The sequence below is a fragment of the Strix aluco genome, chromosome Z (assembly GCF_031877795.1).
Source record: "Strix aluco isolate bStrAlu1 chromosome Z, bStrAlu1.hap1, whole genome shotgun sequence".
Lineage (NCBI taxonomy): Eukaryota > Metazoa > Chordata > Aves > Strigiformes > Strigidae > Strix > Strix aluco.
This window is the reverse complement of record NC_133971.1, coordinates 13,811,174-13,826,941: the sequence shown is the minus strand read 5'-3', so window position 1 is coordinate 13,826,941 and position 15,768 is coordinate 13,811,174. Positions and strand designations below refer to the sequence as shown.

The window sequence follows — 15,768 nt, the reverse complement described above, 5'->3', positions numbered from 1 at the left end:
ATCAGTTTGCAGGACGCTACACATTCAGGAGGGACAGAATTCAAGACCTTCAACTCAGTAACAACCTTTCTCTACCACAGAGAACACTGCATTAGCTGCCAATATTAGATCCTCACACACATTAGCTACAGAAGAAGGATAAGGCACTTGGCCTGTGCTGTATTGGGTAGGGAGGCTCACGAGGCTAATAAAGTGCATTAGTTCGAAGTTCATCATTTTGAGTAAGTCCACAATGAATGATGAATATAAGATCCTGAGCACAGAAACTGCCAGCATCTACTTTCTAAACTGCTCTTTAAAGCTATGGGCTTCTACGAATCAAAGCCTCCTACTCTACACAGACCAGTCACCCACAGGGATAAACTGAAAAGAAGGAAAGAAATACAGCTTATTAGACCTGTAGACCATTCAGAGCTGGTGCTACTTAAGTGAACCCTCTGTCCCCTTCCACTTCTGAATGGGTGACTGCCAGGCTGATGATGAATTAACCCGACTGATGGGGTGTTATTCTGCAGCTGGGCAACTTTCTTAGTCCTATTCCCAGTGCCACCACACATGAGCAAGTAGTGTCAAATGAGTAGAGAAGGGATAGAAATGAGTACTGAAAGGTTAGGGGCAGCAGCTGCTCAAGCTAACACTACCTCAGAGTTTTTTAAATTTATCAAGCAACACCATTAGCCAGTATGTCATGTACATATTGACATTACCATCTTTGTAGAAGTAAAAGCATTCCAGATGGGTGCAAAAGTGGTTTCATGTATTTCCTTTAAGCAGGTACAGTTATACATTAGTGGAGAGCAACTGAACTAACATCACTTCCTTTCCTGAAATCAAATGTAACCTTTATTTTGTTGAGCTGGTTCAGGAAACCAGGCTGATGCCAACTTGAAGAAATGGACTATTACTACCTGCTACCTCTTGCAAGTTGGAATATGGAAAAAATATTGCTGTAATTGCAGTAAAAGTTTAAAATTTGGGAAGTATGAAAAGCTTTGGCTGGCTGAAAAAAGTCAGAGAGACAGCTTGTGAAACCATTAATGACTTGGCCAGCATCCTACATGTTTACTGATTCACAGCTTGTTTAACTTCTTGTATATTCCTAGCCATTCCCAAAAGCCTGATACACCTCATCTACTTTACAGTCATTTAATTGAACTACAAATGAGTTTACCCAATCAATTAAAAGCAGAGAACTGCTAAGATATTTACTCAAATCTTCACAAAACCAATAGTTTAAATATAAACTCATCAAGTTTAATGTATCTGACAAATCTCTGCTACAGCATGCCAAGACCAACAATTATCCTGTCAAGCAGTCAAAGCTTTCCATTTCACTAATGAAGGCAAAACCACCACAGCAACATCAAAGACATCAGAATGTAAAGTTTTTTTAAAAATTGGTTCAGAATAAAACCCTCCATTATAGCCTCAAAATAAGTAAAATATTACAATAGCGTACTGAATCTTTAATAAAACCAAGCACAAAATATGCCCACTGACTTATTTTTGTGAATAAATCAATGAAGCACAGGCAGACTTCACACATATTTAGGTTATTTAAGAAACTTAATGGCCTGGAAAAACACGGAAGGGAAAAAAGTAATCCTTGTAGCATAACAATAACTTTTATTTCAGCTGCTTATACTTGTAAATAAATGGCAATAAATGCCTATGGGGCACTTTACTGCTTTGTACTCACAGATGGAACAGGTATTATTGCTTTATTACACTCCATTGTGTACATCAGTTAAAGAGCATTTGGGTTATCATGATGTGTTTCCCTTTAAACTTGACTGTTAACTTTTGAGTAAATTAACCACCAGGCATATTGGTGCCAACAGAAAAAACACTTCAATAAAGATCAAAAAATGGTCTGTCAATATCATGGTCCCACTTATCTGACACACCACAGTGGAGATCTTCAAGCACACAAATAGTTTTCAAAAAGTGATATCCTAGAGGATTTAGGAGCACACCTCAACTCCTCCTCAACTTAGAGTAGTTGGAGGAAAGTCACTAGGTGCTAAAATCACTTTTAAAAGTGAGTAAATACTTTTAAAAGTTTATTGTCTCACAGTTCACTGTGTTCCCTTCCCTCTACATTAATTAGTACCTTTGTTGTCTTTCTTGTTCTTGATTCTTCTTCTAACAAGTAACCATTTAAAACAAAAATCCACACCAATAAACTTTGTTATTGTTTGCTTAAGATGGAAATAATAGCACTCTACTAAACTGATGAGATTTTCAGTTTCCACTTCTAATACTACCACAGTATAACCTGCCAGCTTACCCCTGTTTTAACATTTGCTAAAGACAATAATGATTCATGCAGAATCCAGATACACTCCAAGCTGTTCAGCTCTCCTTTTCCTCACACATTACCAGGTCTCATCCAATTTTTATGACATTTATATTGCCAATTTTTCATATTATTGGCATTAAAAAGATGATGCGTAAGTACTGATTTTCCCTGCCACAACCACGAGGAAAAAAAAATCCTGCATGACTACATCATACGTGCCATAAAAAGCCATGGCTTTTCATCCTTTCTTTTCCAGTTTTTCAGATCCTTACTTGTCTCTGTTTTCAAATGGATAGTTGTCTCTAGCCTGTATTTCTTAATAGCTCATCAAGGCTCCTTCTGACTGTAAGACCTATGGAGCAAGAGCCACAGGTCTACTGAACCTCTGACTTTAGGTGGCTGGCCTTGCGCTGCTGGTTGCAGCATGCCCTTCTGCAGCTGCTCCCTCTCCTCCCCATCCCTCAGCATCCTGAAACTGCTGGGAGGCTGGGCAGGTCTAGTGACTCAGACACCCTTTTCTCAGACAGGGACCCACCCCACAGGTTCTTCTTATCCTCCTCCAGTAAGACAAAGAGAAAACTGGGTAGTAGATGAAAAGATGAATGGCATCTGCCAAGGGAAGGAGAAGGGGATGCAGCCAGGGAGGGGAGAAGCAGCTACTGCTAACTGCTGGAAGAAAGGCTTTTGAAGTCCTGAGGTAATTGGGAGAAACTGGCATACAGTAAGTAATGAGTTTGCCTAGGGAGAAATTCTGAGAAAAGTAATGGTGCAGAGGTTGACTAGTGAGAAGTTGTATTTGGATATTTACATAAAACTTTAATGCAAATTATACGATTTCCTTCAGGCTTTTGGCTGAGCTATGTAAGCAGGTCTGGACACAAGTAATAGCTTTCACACCAGTTATCATGACCAACAGTACTAAGCAGTTACTAAATGCCTCCTGTCCCAGAGCTCAGGGTTATCTTTAACTAAATATGACCAGAGAGTATTACCATGCCCATCACCCTCAGGTCATTAAAATGGCTTGCAAAACTCCAGTGGGCAGACTGCAGGTGCTTTCTCTTGTATGTCCAAAGTCTCTTCAAAGAGTGCTCAGTTCTATCAGGTCGCTGCTGCTTTCCACCTCAAGAAGAGGTAGTGCAGAGTAGACCCAGTCTAGTGGGGTCTGTGCTAGAGAGCAGCACAGCCCTCTCCACTGTTGGGCTGTGACATGGTCTCATTTGGTGATGGGGTCCTCACCTCAAGATGGAAACCCCTCTTTTTTGAACTAATACATTCCCTCCTGGTCCTGCAGGTTACACAGACCAACAGTTCCTGTCTTGATACATTTCAGTCAGAGAAGCTGCCAATCAAGGGTCTAATAGATAGTATCTGATCAGAAAAGGTGACTGAAGACAGACTTCTGCCTGCTGATAGACACAATACCTGCATGGTACTTCCAGAAAATGTTTTGTGTTCATTTAAGGCCCAGGCTAACATAATTTTTTCTTGGTCTTCTAGGATACCTCCAGATGACTCGCATACCACTGGGCAGTAAGATGTGCACTTTCCAAGTACCCAAAAACTAACCAAGCAACAGCAATTCCTTAAAAGTTAATTGGTTGAAATTTGAGGATATAAGAGTATCCACAGAGAAGCAACAAAACAGTGTTGCCCTACTTGAGGAAATTTGTTTCTACTTCACTGATATTTTTAGGTCAGGTAAGCACTCATTTTTAACAATCTGTCTTCCTATAAATCCCTACAAATTCTGCTTCACATCTGCATAAACACAGGCTGCTTCCAATATTATAAGGATGGCTTTAGATCTGCCTTTTGATTTATTCAGATTTCATCTTCGGCATTACATGACACCTACTTCTGAAAAATCTTTGTGATGTAATATTCAGTATTTTAATTTACTCCAGCACACAGTAACTTATTATTGCCTAGTAGGCTTTCCAAAAAGTTTTTCTTGTGAACGTCAAACATTAGCAACAAAACAGGAAAGCAGAATGAAAAAAAAGCAGCAGTGCAAACAAACTCCCTCACATAAACATCCCTGCAATAAGAAATAAGGGGAAGTTAAGCAAAACTAAAATGTTAAAGAGCTGTTGCACTCATGGATTACTCACCCATAAGCTCCATTACTAATCAGTTTAATTGTTTCAAAATCACTTTCCCGAGGTTTTCTCTGCAGCTTCAGTGAGGTATTAGAGCTCTTCAAAGTAAAAAAAGGAGAAAGAACAAAGTTAATACAGTACTTAATTCAAAATCAGGGAAAAATAAAAAACAAACAAAACCTAAATATTACCAGGCTGTCACACCCGGATGAACCAGCTAAAAGCTCTGGTTAGTTAGCCTCACAGCTAGCACAGAGAGGGGCCAAGGGGACTCCCGAAGCAAAGCTGCTTTTTCATCAAAAAGGCATGTTACACTGCAGCTATCTATCCACTTATCTACATGCACAGGTTACATCAGACAAGCATGCAAGCTTCTGGTAAAGGAGTTACTGGTAATTCCTATCCAGAGTTACAGACTTCTGTAAATCCCACCAATTGCCTTCCAATTTTAGTAAATCTGACTCTGGTAGTATAGTCTGGTATGACAAAATGTAGATGAGCTCTTGTTCATTTAAACAAACTTTTGCACGTTTTGAGCTAATGTTAGGATAGACTGTGATATAACTTAGGATAGATTATGAAAAGAGACACAAAATGAAATAGAAAAATATGGGAGATAAAAATGCAGTAATTCAAAATGCAGTAATTCTACCACTACAGACACCACTTTCACATACTTGTACGCTGGAACATTTTCAAAACAGAGTTGTCCTGACTACTGCACAACCTTTTTTCTAACTTTAATTTTTAATTAATCTTGAAGATGTAATTGTGAATTAGAATTTGGGTGCCAGGGGGATGGATGATGACAGCACAGGACTCCAAATGCAGTATTCCAAACCCAAAAGAACCTTTTCAAGATGTTTCCCGAATCTCCAAGAAATTCTATGATCCCTGTCCAGGTAGATTGGTAATAGTTAAGGCTGAAAGTAGACCTGTTTGGAACATTTCCAATTGAATGCTTGCTAAAGAAAATTCAGTGCAAGAGGATTACTGAATATGTTAATATGATGAACTACACAGGAGGAGAGAGAGGCAATTTATTAAATTGTTCAGCCCACTTGCCTGCCAGTACAGGATTCTTCCTAATTGCGTATTTATGATTTTCTGTGGTCCTGGACTTTAAAGTTATGCTTCCTGTCACTTCACATGTGTGTTTATTCCACAGCTACACTTTGAGAAAATGTTTCCAAATATTCACCCTATATTTATCTTTACAGATTTCATTTCATCACTTCCCCTACTTACGTTGCTTTATTACACTCCTTTATTCTTCCTGCATTTCTTCAACATTTGCACAACACAAATAACTTTACAATTAAAATTTCTTAGCTATTTCTAAGCCAGTTTGCATTTGTAAATACCTGTAAAGTATCACTGAATTACCTATGCATCCCCCAAAACTGCACTTGCTTTTTCTATTCACTTGCACTGAAATTTACACTGAATTGTTAGAACTCCGTCTACCCCATTGACTGAAATCCAAGGTATAAGAACCAACTTTCAAAAGTAAGAATTTAAACTGAGAGCATTTAAGCCCACAATATTCAGCCCAACACCTTCAATCTGGCTTTTCTTTGCCAACCAGAACAAGCATCTGACAAAATATTACTGTAAGATACCCATTACTGAGTATCTTCAAACACAGATTCAGAAGAACTATAAACAATTTTCCAGATTGAAAACCAACTTTCTGAATCTAGGCTATCTGCTAACTTGCTCATTTCTTCCTTGTGTCTTCACTGGATCTGTTCAGAGTCTCTCATTTTGATTATTAGCTGTCTTTGTAAACAAATTTTAAAACAATCCATTTAAAATACTTTATTTTTAAAGAAACAGTTTAAAAGTCTTTCTAAAATAAAAATACATTAATTAGACAGAAATAAAGGAACCAGTGGTGGACTCTGCAGTGAAACAACTGCCACATGGTGAACACTAATTTTGTGGAAGCTAAAGATACTGCAACATCTAGAAAAATAGGTAGAAAGTTTTGTTCTAATATTTTTTGAAAGTCTTCTTTCTGCTGAGCACCATGACGTTAGTCTGAGAATTAATCGCTGTTCTAGTCAATCTATTTGCAAATACCAGGAGAAAATAAAACAGGGCAAGGCCAGGGGAAACACAATACATTTATTTTTTCCTTGCTCAGATTCAGCAAAAGCAGCAACATAACAAGAAAACTTACATTTATTGATTCATCTGCTTCCAGATTTTCTGCTGTCCCACCGTCACAGTTAGCTAGTTGAGCTATTTCTGAAAACAAAGATAAGAAACTTCATTTTAAACTACAGCAAATACAAAAGTAAATGAAGCACAGAAAACCTGAGATGTGACACTTTTCTACTTAACAAACATGTTCTCCTATCTGTAGTACTTGACAAATAACTTCTAGGGCATCTCCAAATCCCACCTGGAAGATGAAAATCTGCTATACAATGCCTATAAAATGTTCCACTAAGAATTCAAACAGCCATGAAGCAATGAAGAGCAATATTGTCATCACTAGTGAGACATGGGAATTCTAAGATCCGTGTGTGATCTGAGTGTTAAGGGAAAGACAGCACTAATCTGGTAAAATACCTGAGGATCTCAGCCCCTGAGGGGTTAACAGCGGGCCCCATCCTTTTTGGACTCCTTCACAGTCAAGAACAAAAACCTTCTAGTTTAGACAGAGATGGACTCCAAATGGTTTGCATCTTCTACACAGAAATGCTGATATGCGTAACAGAACAACCTAAAAGCCGTTTTCTTACAAGCTTATAATTTATGGAGTCACTTCTCTGGGAAATTAAGATTTTGGGAGTCTACAACTTGACCTTGCTGTCCCTGCCAGGGTCAACCTATGCTGTAGAGCTCCTATCCTGTTCTTTAGGGGCCCAGTAATAGGAATTCATCTGGGTAATAAAAGCTAAACAGGACAGCTGATAGCTAAAAGACCCTGGGAAGCTTAGCATTACACTAATAATACACATAGTTAATTACACACTCTACACAGCCAAAGATGCACATTTTACCATAATTATGTGCCGGGGATCAGAGATAAGACCACCTGAAATTCGTGAGATGCATTTTTATCTCAGGACTGTTAAGTGGATTTATGAATATGAAAAAAAAATGAATATTCAAATAAAATATCTAAAGTGGATTTTGCTATATAATATGTGACTATTACAAGTGAAATTCTGCACAACACTTACTGTAATCATTAACAGCAAATTATCACACAGATAATTTTCTGTCGGAACAGCTAAAGATTTAAGGCGTAACTCATTTGTAATCACTATTCAAAACACAACATTTGTAAAGTATAAGAATCAGAAGGAATGAAAATGTCACCTCATAAAACAAACAGATCTTTAAAAGGTTAGAGAAGCTAAAAACATTCCAAAACCTCTGAATACGAAGTCAATAAACAGTGAAAAATATCAACACTGAGAACAAACAAATTAAAAAAAAAGAGCACCTAAGCTAAAATTATATAGGTCAAACTTGAAACTGGAGTGAATTTCCCTGGCAAAAGTCACAACTTTGTGAATGTGGTTTTTTAATAACAGAAATGTTGATGAAACATTTATTGTATGGGTGAGAACCAAGCAGGCTAGAATAATATACACTGACAGCCTTCTTAACTGAAATTATTTTTATAAATAGAAAATTAAAATGAGCCACTTTTGAACAGAACTTTTGCAAAATAACCATTATTTGAGAAACAAATATTATTTGCAAGCAGTAGGTAGTAATGGAATAGAACCAAGAGTCAGCTTTTGAAACAGGGAACTAAGGAACCATTTTGCAATGCCTGAAGAGGTTTTTAAAACTCATCTAAATACCATTAAACATCTGCCCTTTTTCTTTCATTGATTTAAACCGTTTCTGAAGACTCATGATTCAAAAAGGTAAAGATGGTAATTTAAAAACCATGGGGAAATATTTCTCCCTGGGGAATTCTTCAAAAATGCAGCCACCAGTCTCTGCTAAGTGATGAATCTGTTGTGGTATTGCTTTCAGTGCAGTATAAATTTATCTAGCATTATCTCCAAGTAACACATGGATCATTTCACTCAAGGCAAGGGCACTACACCTATGGCAACAAACAAAGGATGTAAGTAGAGAAAAATCTAAAGAAGTAGGTTGTTTTTCTATGCAGAGCGAATAAACATCTATGCATGAACATCTATGAACACTGCAGACATAATTTAACAGCTCAGTTGAAAATACAATTCTGTGTTTCAGGATAAGTGGTGTCCTGGTTTCAGCTGGATAGAATTAGTTTTCTTGAGCTGGGAGGGAGCACAGCCAGAGTGCCTAGCCCGGACTGGCCACTGGAGTATTCCATACCATGTCACATTATGCCTAGTATATAAAGGAGGCAGGTTTTCTCTTGCTTTTGGGTTTGCGATGGCGGGTGGGATCTTCATTCTGTCGGGATTGCTGCCTGGGAGCGGGCTGGGTATCAGTCGGTGGGTGGTGAGCAATCGCACTGCACTGGGCATTACCCATTTGCACTTTACATTATTGTTATTGTTTTGATTTATTACAATCACTAAACTGTTGGGGTTTTTTTTAATCTCAACCTACATGTTTTCCTTGTGCCCCTCCAGTCTCCTCCCCCATTCACCAGGCAGGGGGGAAGGTGACCAACCGGCTGTGTGGTGTTTGGCTGCCAGCCGAGTTCAAACCAGACAGTGGTGTTACTGAGGTGGGTTTCCTTTGTTTCTTTTGAAAGATTTGGTTGATCTGCTATTTAAACATTTAAAAATATTTTCTATTTTTGCATACAAGGAATTTAAAGGGCTCTCAGGAGGATGATCTTCATGTAATATTTTTTTATAGCAATGATTACAGTGTTTTCAAATAATTCTCTCTGTAAATGTCTAATTCCAGGGCATAAACCCATACTGCCATTCTTTTTCTCTATTTTTGCTTAGGGAATGTCCTCATATATAGAGGCACCAATTTAAAACCAAAACCAGATCCTTTAAGAAGTCATTGAACAGTGATTTGTACTGCTTAAAAATATCACTTTTTGTAGGGAGGCGGGAAAACATTAATATGAATCAGATGGCCTAAATTATTTGATCACAAATCTACATACATATTAACCTTTAAAATGATACATCAAGTATTTAAATTGCCCAAATCTCCAGTTGAACCAAAGATCAGTAATCCACACATCATACATGGCTCAGTATTTACTGACTAACCACATAGACCATTTTTTCCCCTCAGAAAAACTCCACACTTAAATTAACTTGAAATGCTTCAAAGTTTATGTTATATTCATTAATATCCAATCTATGGAATGTAATTGCAAGATGTGTTGATGAAGTACACTCACATAAAATAAATATTTAGTCTGAGAAAAGAGTATCCCTTATTTGTATATCACATTTGTCTTTAGATCTCTCTCATAATAAACTGTTCAAAAAAATTTAAAGATATTATTAAACTTAGGTAGTGTCAGATTCTTGACTCACGCTAAGGAACACTTTTATCCAAGTGCCCAGAAAGATTCAACCAGCAAGATAAGGTTCAAGTGGCAGAATCAGGGTCAATAATACTAAGTCCTCAAACTACACTCCATATTAAACCTTGCAATACTTGATCAGTGAAGACTTTATGAATTATCAGTCTAGGCCAGACCAACAGCTCTCCCAATTCAGCAGATGCCCCTTTATCCTGCAGAGAATTAAGGTACTTTTTGATCTCTTCCACTACCACACCAAAACCAGTATTTATGTATATTTTCCCAATTTGTCTGGCATCCTTGCTGCTCTCTGAATCCACGGAAAAAGCAAAGCTGCTTTAATCTGTAACTCAGGTAAAAATAATACTGAATTTGGGTGAGAAAATTCTTCTGTTAAGATAGAAAGCGGACTAATAATAGGCTTGACTTCCTTTAAATCTGTCAACATAACATGAATATCATCTATAACAATATCCAATCTATTTGAATTAGATCTAACCAAACTCCTGACAACATCTGGCAGTGCTGAACTTCACAAGCTGCTGAAGTTGACCAAAAAAGAGTTTTCTTTTAACACACAATATACTGCTCCTTTGATTTAAGGAAACCTGATCTTGCATCATGAGAACTGTCTAAAAAAAAAAAAAAAGTTTATCGTAGTTTTTTGCTATTATTCTGTGTTATCAAGTCCTCTCCTAGAGATCCCCCTTTGTCCTGGGTCATAAGACAGATGACAAACTAAATGGCACTAGCTAGACTCATTTTCCATGATGGCATTTCTCCCAATTTCTTCCAAATTGCAGGACTAGCACTGAACACAATGAACCAATTTCAATTTGTCACCAGTCTCAGGATGGAAGAAAAGATGGTCAGTTAGGAGACAGAAGTAATTTTAGTTTTCCCAACACTGTCCTTAAAAGAAGAATCAGGCAAACAAAAATTCTGCAATGACAATACCTCCATTGGAACCCAAGTTATCCCTACAAAAGTCCTCAACATGGACACACAAATTACCCAGAAAAATAGGTATTTGCAGTTTTAATAGGAATGGGAGATATTCTTCTCAGAGACTCTAAGATGTGGAACTTGGGGGCACTAAAGGGCAAATAACAGCTCAGCACAGTTTCATTTATACCTATAGCTGGATAACAGTCACAATCAAATTATACCAGTAAATTTCAGCTTCAGCTGAAATAAGAAAGTTGTATTGCCAGGCTGGAAGATGATGAGTATCATTGACACAATGTATTTGTGAATGATATTCACAACATAAAGATCTCATATGGCCTTTATAATGACTTTGAGCACCAGCACATGCTTGTTCTGTTACCATCTTTACTTTGACCCTTTTCATGTATGCAAAGATTATCAGAAAGATTAAATGCATTGAGAAAGAAGAATCTAGGAACCTATAGCTGGACCAGGAGATGCACTTACCTTCCAGAGGATCTTTATTTAAGCCCAGCTGGCTAATAATGTATCGAGGGATGTCTGTTTTAATTCCTTGCCCCTCTTTAGCATGGCCTTCAGCTGCTTCCAAAAGATAGTAAAACTCTTCAGGATCAAATTCCTAGAAGAAAAATAATTGTCATCATTCTCTCTGTGGGAACTGAAGTCTTGAAGCCTAACATAAAAACTTGTTTTGCTTCTTCTATTGCAAATATTCCTTATTAAAAACAGTACCTCTTTATTCTATTGCTAGTGGTCTATTACTCTATTATGATTCTTGTGCAATGTAACATGCTGTAGGCAATGAAATTTCATACCATTATTTCAGAGCACTACTTTAGAAGAATAGTAAGTTCTTTGCCTTCAAAACTTCCCATAATATTCAGAGCGAAATGACCTATAACCAGCAGCAGTAAGATTTCACATACAGAAGACTATCTCCCTGCAGCCACTTGCATATAAAAATGAAATAAACTGTAAATATATTGCTCTCCACTTTCACTTCTTATAGGAAATTCTGAAGTATTTTTAATCAATATATATGCACTATGCTTTATGGAAAATACAATTAAATAAATCACTAACTTTAGAAGAAAGCCAAAATCATAAGTTGTTGAAAACAACATTTGAATTTCACTGATCCTATGGTTCCAAATCTAGAAATAATACACCCTCCTTTGAGAACCAATTATAACTATCATTTAAACCATGCCTAAAAGAGGAACAAAAAAACCCAGAAACTCAAAACCCTGTCTATCCCCCGAGTCCCTTAGAAATACATTTATTTTACTACCTTCATAGATGATAAAACCAGAAAAGCATAGAAAGGAACAAGGAAGTTTAATAAAAGGTTTGGGTTTTTAAAAAATAGACTTTATCTACCAGTATGAATTCATACCAAAACATCTCTCACATAACCATTACATTCTTCAAGATGTTTGTGCCAACCATAGATCACAGCAGGTGCAATGCTTAGTAGAGAGAGAGACAGTTAGAGCCACAAAACACTGATCTAACAAACCAGACTTTTTGCTGGAGTAAGTCAGCTCTCTCAAAACTATCTGTGGAAGCTAGGCAGACTGATGGGCTAGTTAGCTTCCCTGACGATCATTTCATGGCTTGCCATAACTCCAGGGGGCTTTACTCTGCATGCTGGGTCACAAAGCTCCTGTTCTAGCTCCTCAGACTACCCAGGACTTGGGAACTCTACATCCCAATCTGGAAGATAGCTTGAGAAATTAGGTGTCATGTTTCATTTTGGAAGCATCCAAACTGCTGCGGCTACCAGGAGGAGTTGCAGTGTGTCTGAAGTGAAATGTCTTTGGAATTTTCAGTCTTGTGGAAACAATCTTAGTTCTTCATTTGCCACGAAACAATTTTCACCATCTCCAGCCTACTCCAAAGGGTTTACCACAAATCCATGAACTTCCCAAACTCTCTTATTTAGCTCAAATTTTCAGGATGCTGCTAAACTACCTAAAAATCTGAATAGAGTAACTAAGCATTACATGCTGGTTTAGCCTTACCCTCCTCATCTGACATGCTGTCCCCAGCTGTATCTCTTCTGTGTTACTCCTTGGCACAGAACAACGCGATGATGTGTGCCAAGACTTCCTATCTACTTTCATCATGAAAACATCACCTCCTTACCTGCTGCAAGTGGCAGATATACAGCTTCTCCTCCACTTGCTAGTAAGGTAATTTTAAAAGATACTTTCAATCATATGAATATGTGTGTGTGTATATATTTATGTATCTACATCAATCTATAATGTACACACACGCATATATACATACACATGTGCAAGTAATTAAAAGAAACAAATTTATTTTCTGATCTTTACTTACAACTCTTTGTTTCACTTTCCATGTACAAATGGAGAAAAATCTTTCAATATTTGGCAGTAGCTCTTGGCACATATGAAACTGCTAAAGCTTCATTCATATGATTATCAAGTGAATAAAATATGAATTCACATACCATAAACACCTGAGCCAAGATCACAATTGGAAAACTGACAGCATTACTGCACAGTATCTGAACCTTCTCATGACAAGAGTGTTGGGATTTGTTTCCTGCAATGCTATGAACTTTCTTAGAGGCTCACATTTTCCATACCTAGCATCTATTTCAGACAGACATTCTAAAACATCAGCCAATATTATTCAAAAGTTTCCAGAGGGACACTATGCAAAAATAACAATATTGTTTCTGTAAGATCACATGACTCCAGACGTTTATAGAATAGGCTTAACTCTCATGCTTCTTCCATGAGAAACGTATTGTTTTGTCAAAGTATGCCTAAATTTGTTCAAGCTACCTGTCTCTCTAAAAACATACTGCGCAGAGTTGTTACATTCCCGCTTAAATCTCCTGAAGATCCCACTTGAAGTAAGCACACTCTAAGTAAGCTGTGCTGACTTTCTCTGCAATTGCTGCTCCAAAACTCTCAACTAAGAGACAGAGTCATCTCCTGGCCTCGCAACACTGTCCATCCATACGCATCAGCAGGCCCAGCAAAAGGTAGGATATAGGTGGACAACAGCTCTGCTTGAAGTGTGATAAGGCAGAGTAGACTAGGATAAAATCCCAGGGGCAGAAACTGGGAACTAAGTGAATGGAGATATGGACTAGCTAGCTAAAAAACCTAGCATTTAGGGAGAATGAGCTAATGGGCAAACAGGTCACCAGGAAAGAACTCAAATTAAAAAACTAAAAGACAGCAATGATGCTGGGGGCAGGGGTAGGTGGGAGAGAACCAGCAAGCATGGAAGGGAAGGAAAGAAGCCTCAGTCTGTCAGCTGACAGTATATAATTAAGGACATTTTTGGATGTGTAATAATAGAGAAGGAGGCAGACAAGAGGGAAAACAAGACATTGTATGAGAAATTGGGTGAAAAGGTGGGGAAAGATTATGTGAACCCTGGGAATGGAGCAGGGAAGATCACATTAGATATGGAACGAGCATTTCAGGGTTCAGGGTGAAAAAGTAAAGCAAGCTTGGATTCAATGGCACAGGCAGGACATGGTAATATGTCCTTCTCTCTAAAGCCTTTTTTTTTCCTCTTTTAAACACCTCTCATGTTGATTCAGAACACATACCTTATTTTAGATTCCTTCTGAACTTCAAGTCATGAACAAACTGCAACTGGGAACACTGAGACATGGTGTTTCCAAAACAAAAGAGAGGCAGCTCTCAAAATGTCCACAGCTGAACGAGCCAGGTTGTGGATTAACTGTGCCACAGATGAAGAGACACAGCACAGAGCCAAAATCAGGTTGGAAAGACTTACTAGCTCAGATTCAGTGACATGCAAGTGCAGTTATGACACTTTCAGGCTTAACTTGAGTCTAGCAGCAGGTTAGTGGCTCCCACATAAGCCTTGCCAGCCTCAAACAGCCGTATGCAGCATCAACACTGTGATCCTGGTATTGGCAAGCAGAGTGGCTCAACAAAGTCAGCTCGGGCTGCCTGCCAGGCCTGTTGGACTCAGGCAGGCTCTTACATGGTATTTGGGTGTCTACGCTGTCCTTCTGAGTACACTGTGTTCTGCAAGGGTTTATTAGTTCCACTGAACAACTGAAGCACACTAGCTCTGTGCGTAGGAGCAACTTCCCGCACCTGAGATATCCCAGCTCCAACAGCATGGGCAGGCAAAGCAGAAACACACCCACATGGCCTCGCACAAGCTAGCCCAGTCTGGCAACATGCATAAATAAGCTAACTCTTCCCCTCCTTCTGGTAGTAACACTTGACTATCTGTATATCCAGATACCCTAACCCCTCTCCTGCTGCCCCCTCCCCAGATCAGGTACTGCGGAGTTCACTGCAAGCTGCCTATAGCTCTGGCAGCTGTTGAGCGAAACAAAACTATGAAACTCCTAAGAAGAACAACAGGAAAACCACCTGCAATTACGATTCTGGAACAGTCTTCCCCAGTAATAGCAAAGTCTAACAAAACAACAGAAGAACCCAGTTGGTTTTGAACTGGAGCTTCCTCAGTTGATGAAAGGGATTCTGTAACATAGTATTTGCAATAGCAGGGAAACAAACACAACTACAGGAGGTCCCTGATAGTCCCACGTTCCTGAAATAAAAGCAGAAAGGATACCACCAACAATGAACCCCTACCCCATTGTTTGACGTTTCAAAAAAAGTTGTAAATGGCCTTGAACAGCAAGCCAGAAACCTTCCTACATTAAGAAGTGAAAAAATTACTTATCGTAAGCATGACCTTACCAGGCATTCCAGTAAGCGAGCAGGACGAGCAATAACTATCAGGATTTTTCGGACAAGTTGCTTAATAAATGCCATTTCTCCACTGTCTGATCGCTCTTGAGCCTAAAAGATAAAGTGATAATAAAACAAACTGCATTTGATGTACTACTCAGGAAAGTATATATGTTATTTGGGACACCTTTGAAGGTTTGAAGCATGTACTTGAGA

At 38.3% G+C, this 15,768-nt stretch overlaps 1 protein-coding gene across 4 annotated transcripts in view; it reads right to left on the bottom strand.

The window, feature by feature from the left end:
- The window catches only part of MAST4 (microtubule associated serine/threonine kinase family member 4), a 243,741-nt gene that overhangs the window by 33,219 nt on the left and 194,754 nt on the right, over window positions 1–15,768 (bottom strand). For all 4 annotated transcript variants that reach the window (XM_074811703.1, XM_074811706.1, XM_074811704.1 and 1 more), the window contains 4 exons: window positions 15,562–15,663; window positions 11,309–11,441; window positions 6,590–6,657; window positions 4,417–4,502 (listed from right to left, as the gene is read on the bottom strand). In XM_074811703.1, the coding sequence (XP_074667804.1) occupies window positions 4,417–4,502; window positions 6,590–6,657; window positions 11,309–11,441; window positions 15,562–15,663 (389 nt within the window). The remainder of the gene's footprint in view (window positions 1–4,416; window positions 4,503–6,589; window positions 6,658–11,308; window positions 11,442–15,561; window positions 15,664–15,768) is intronic.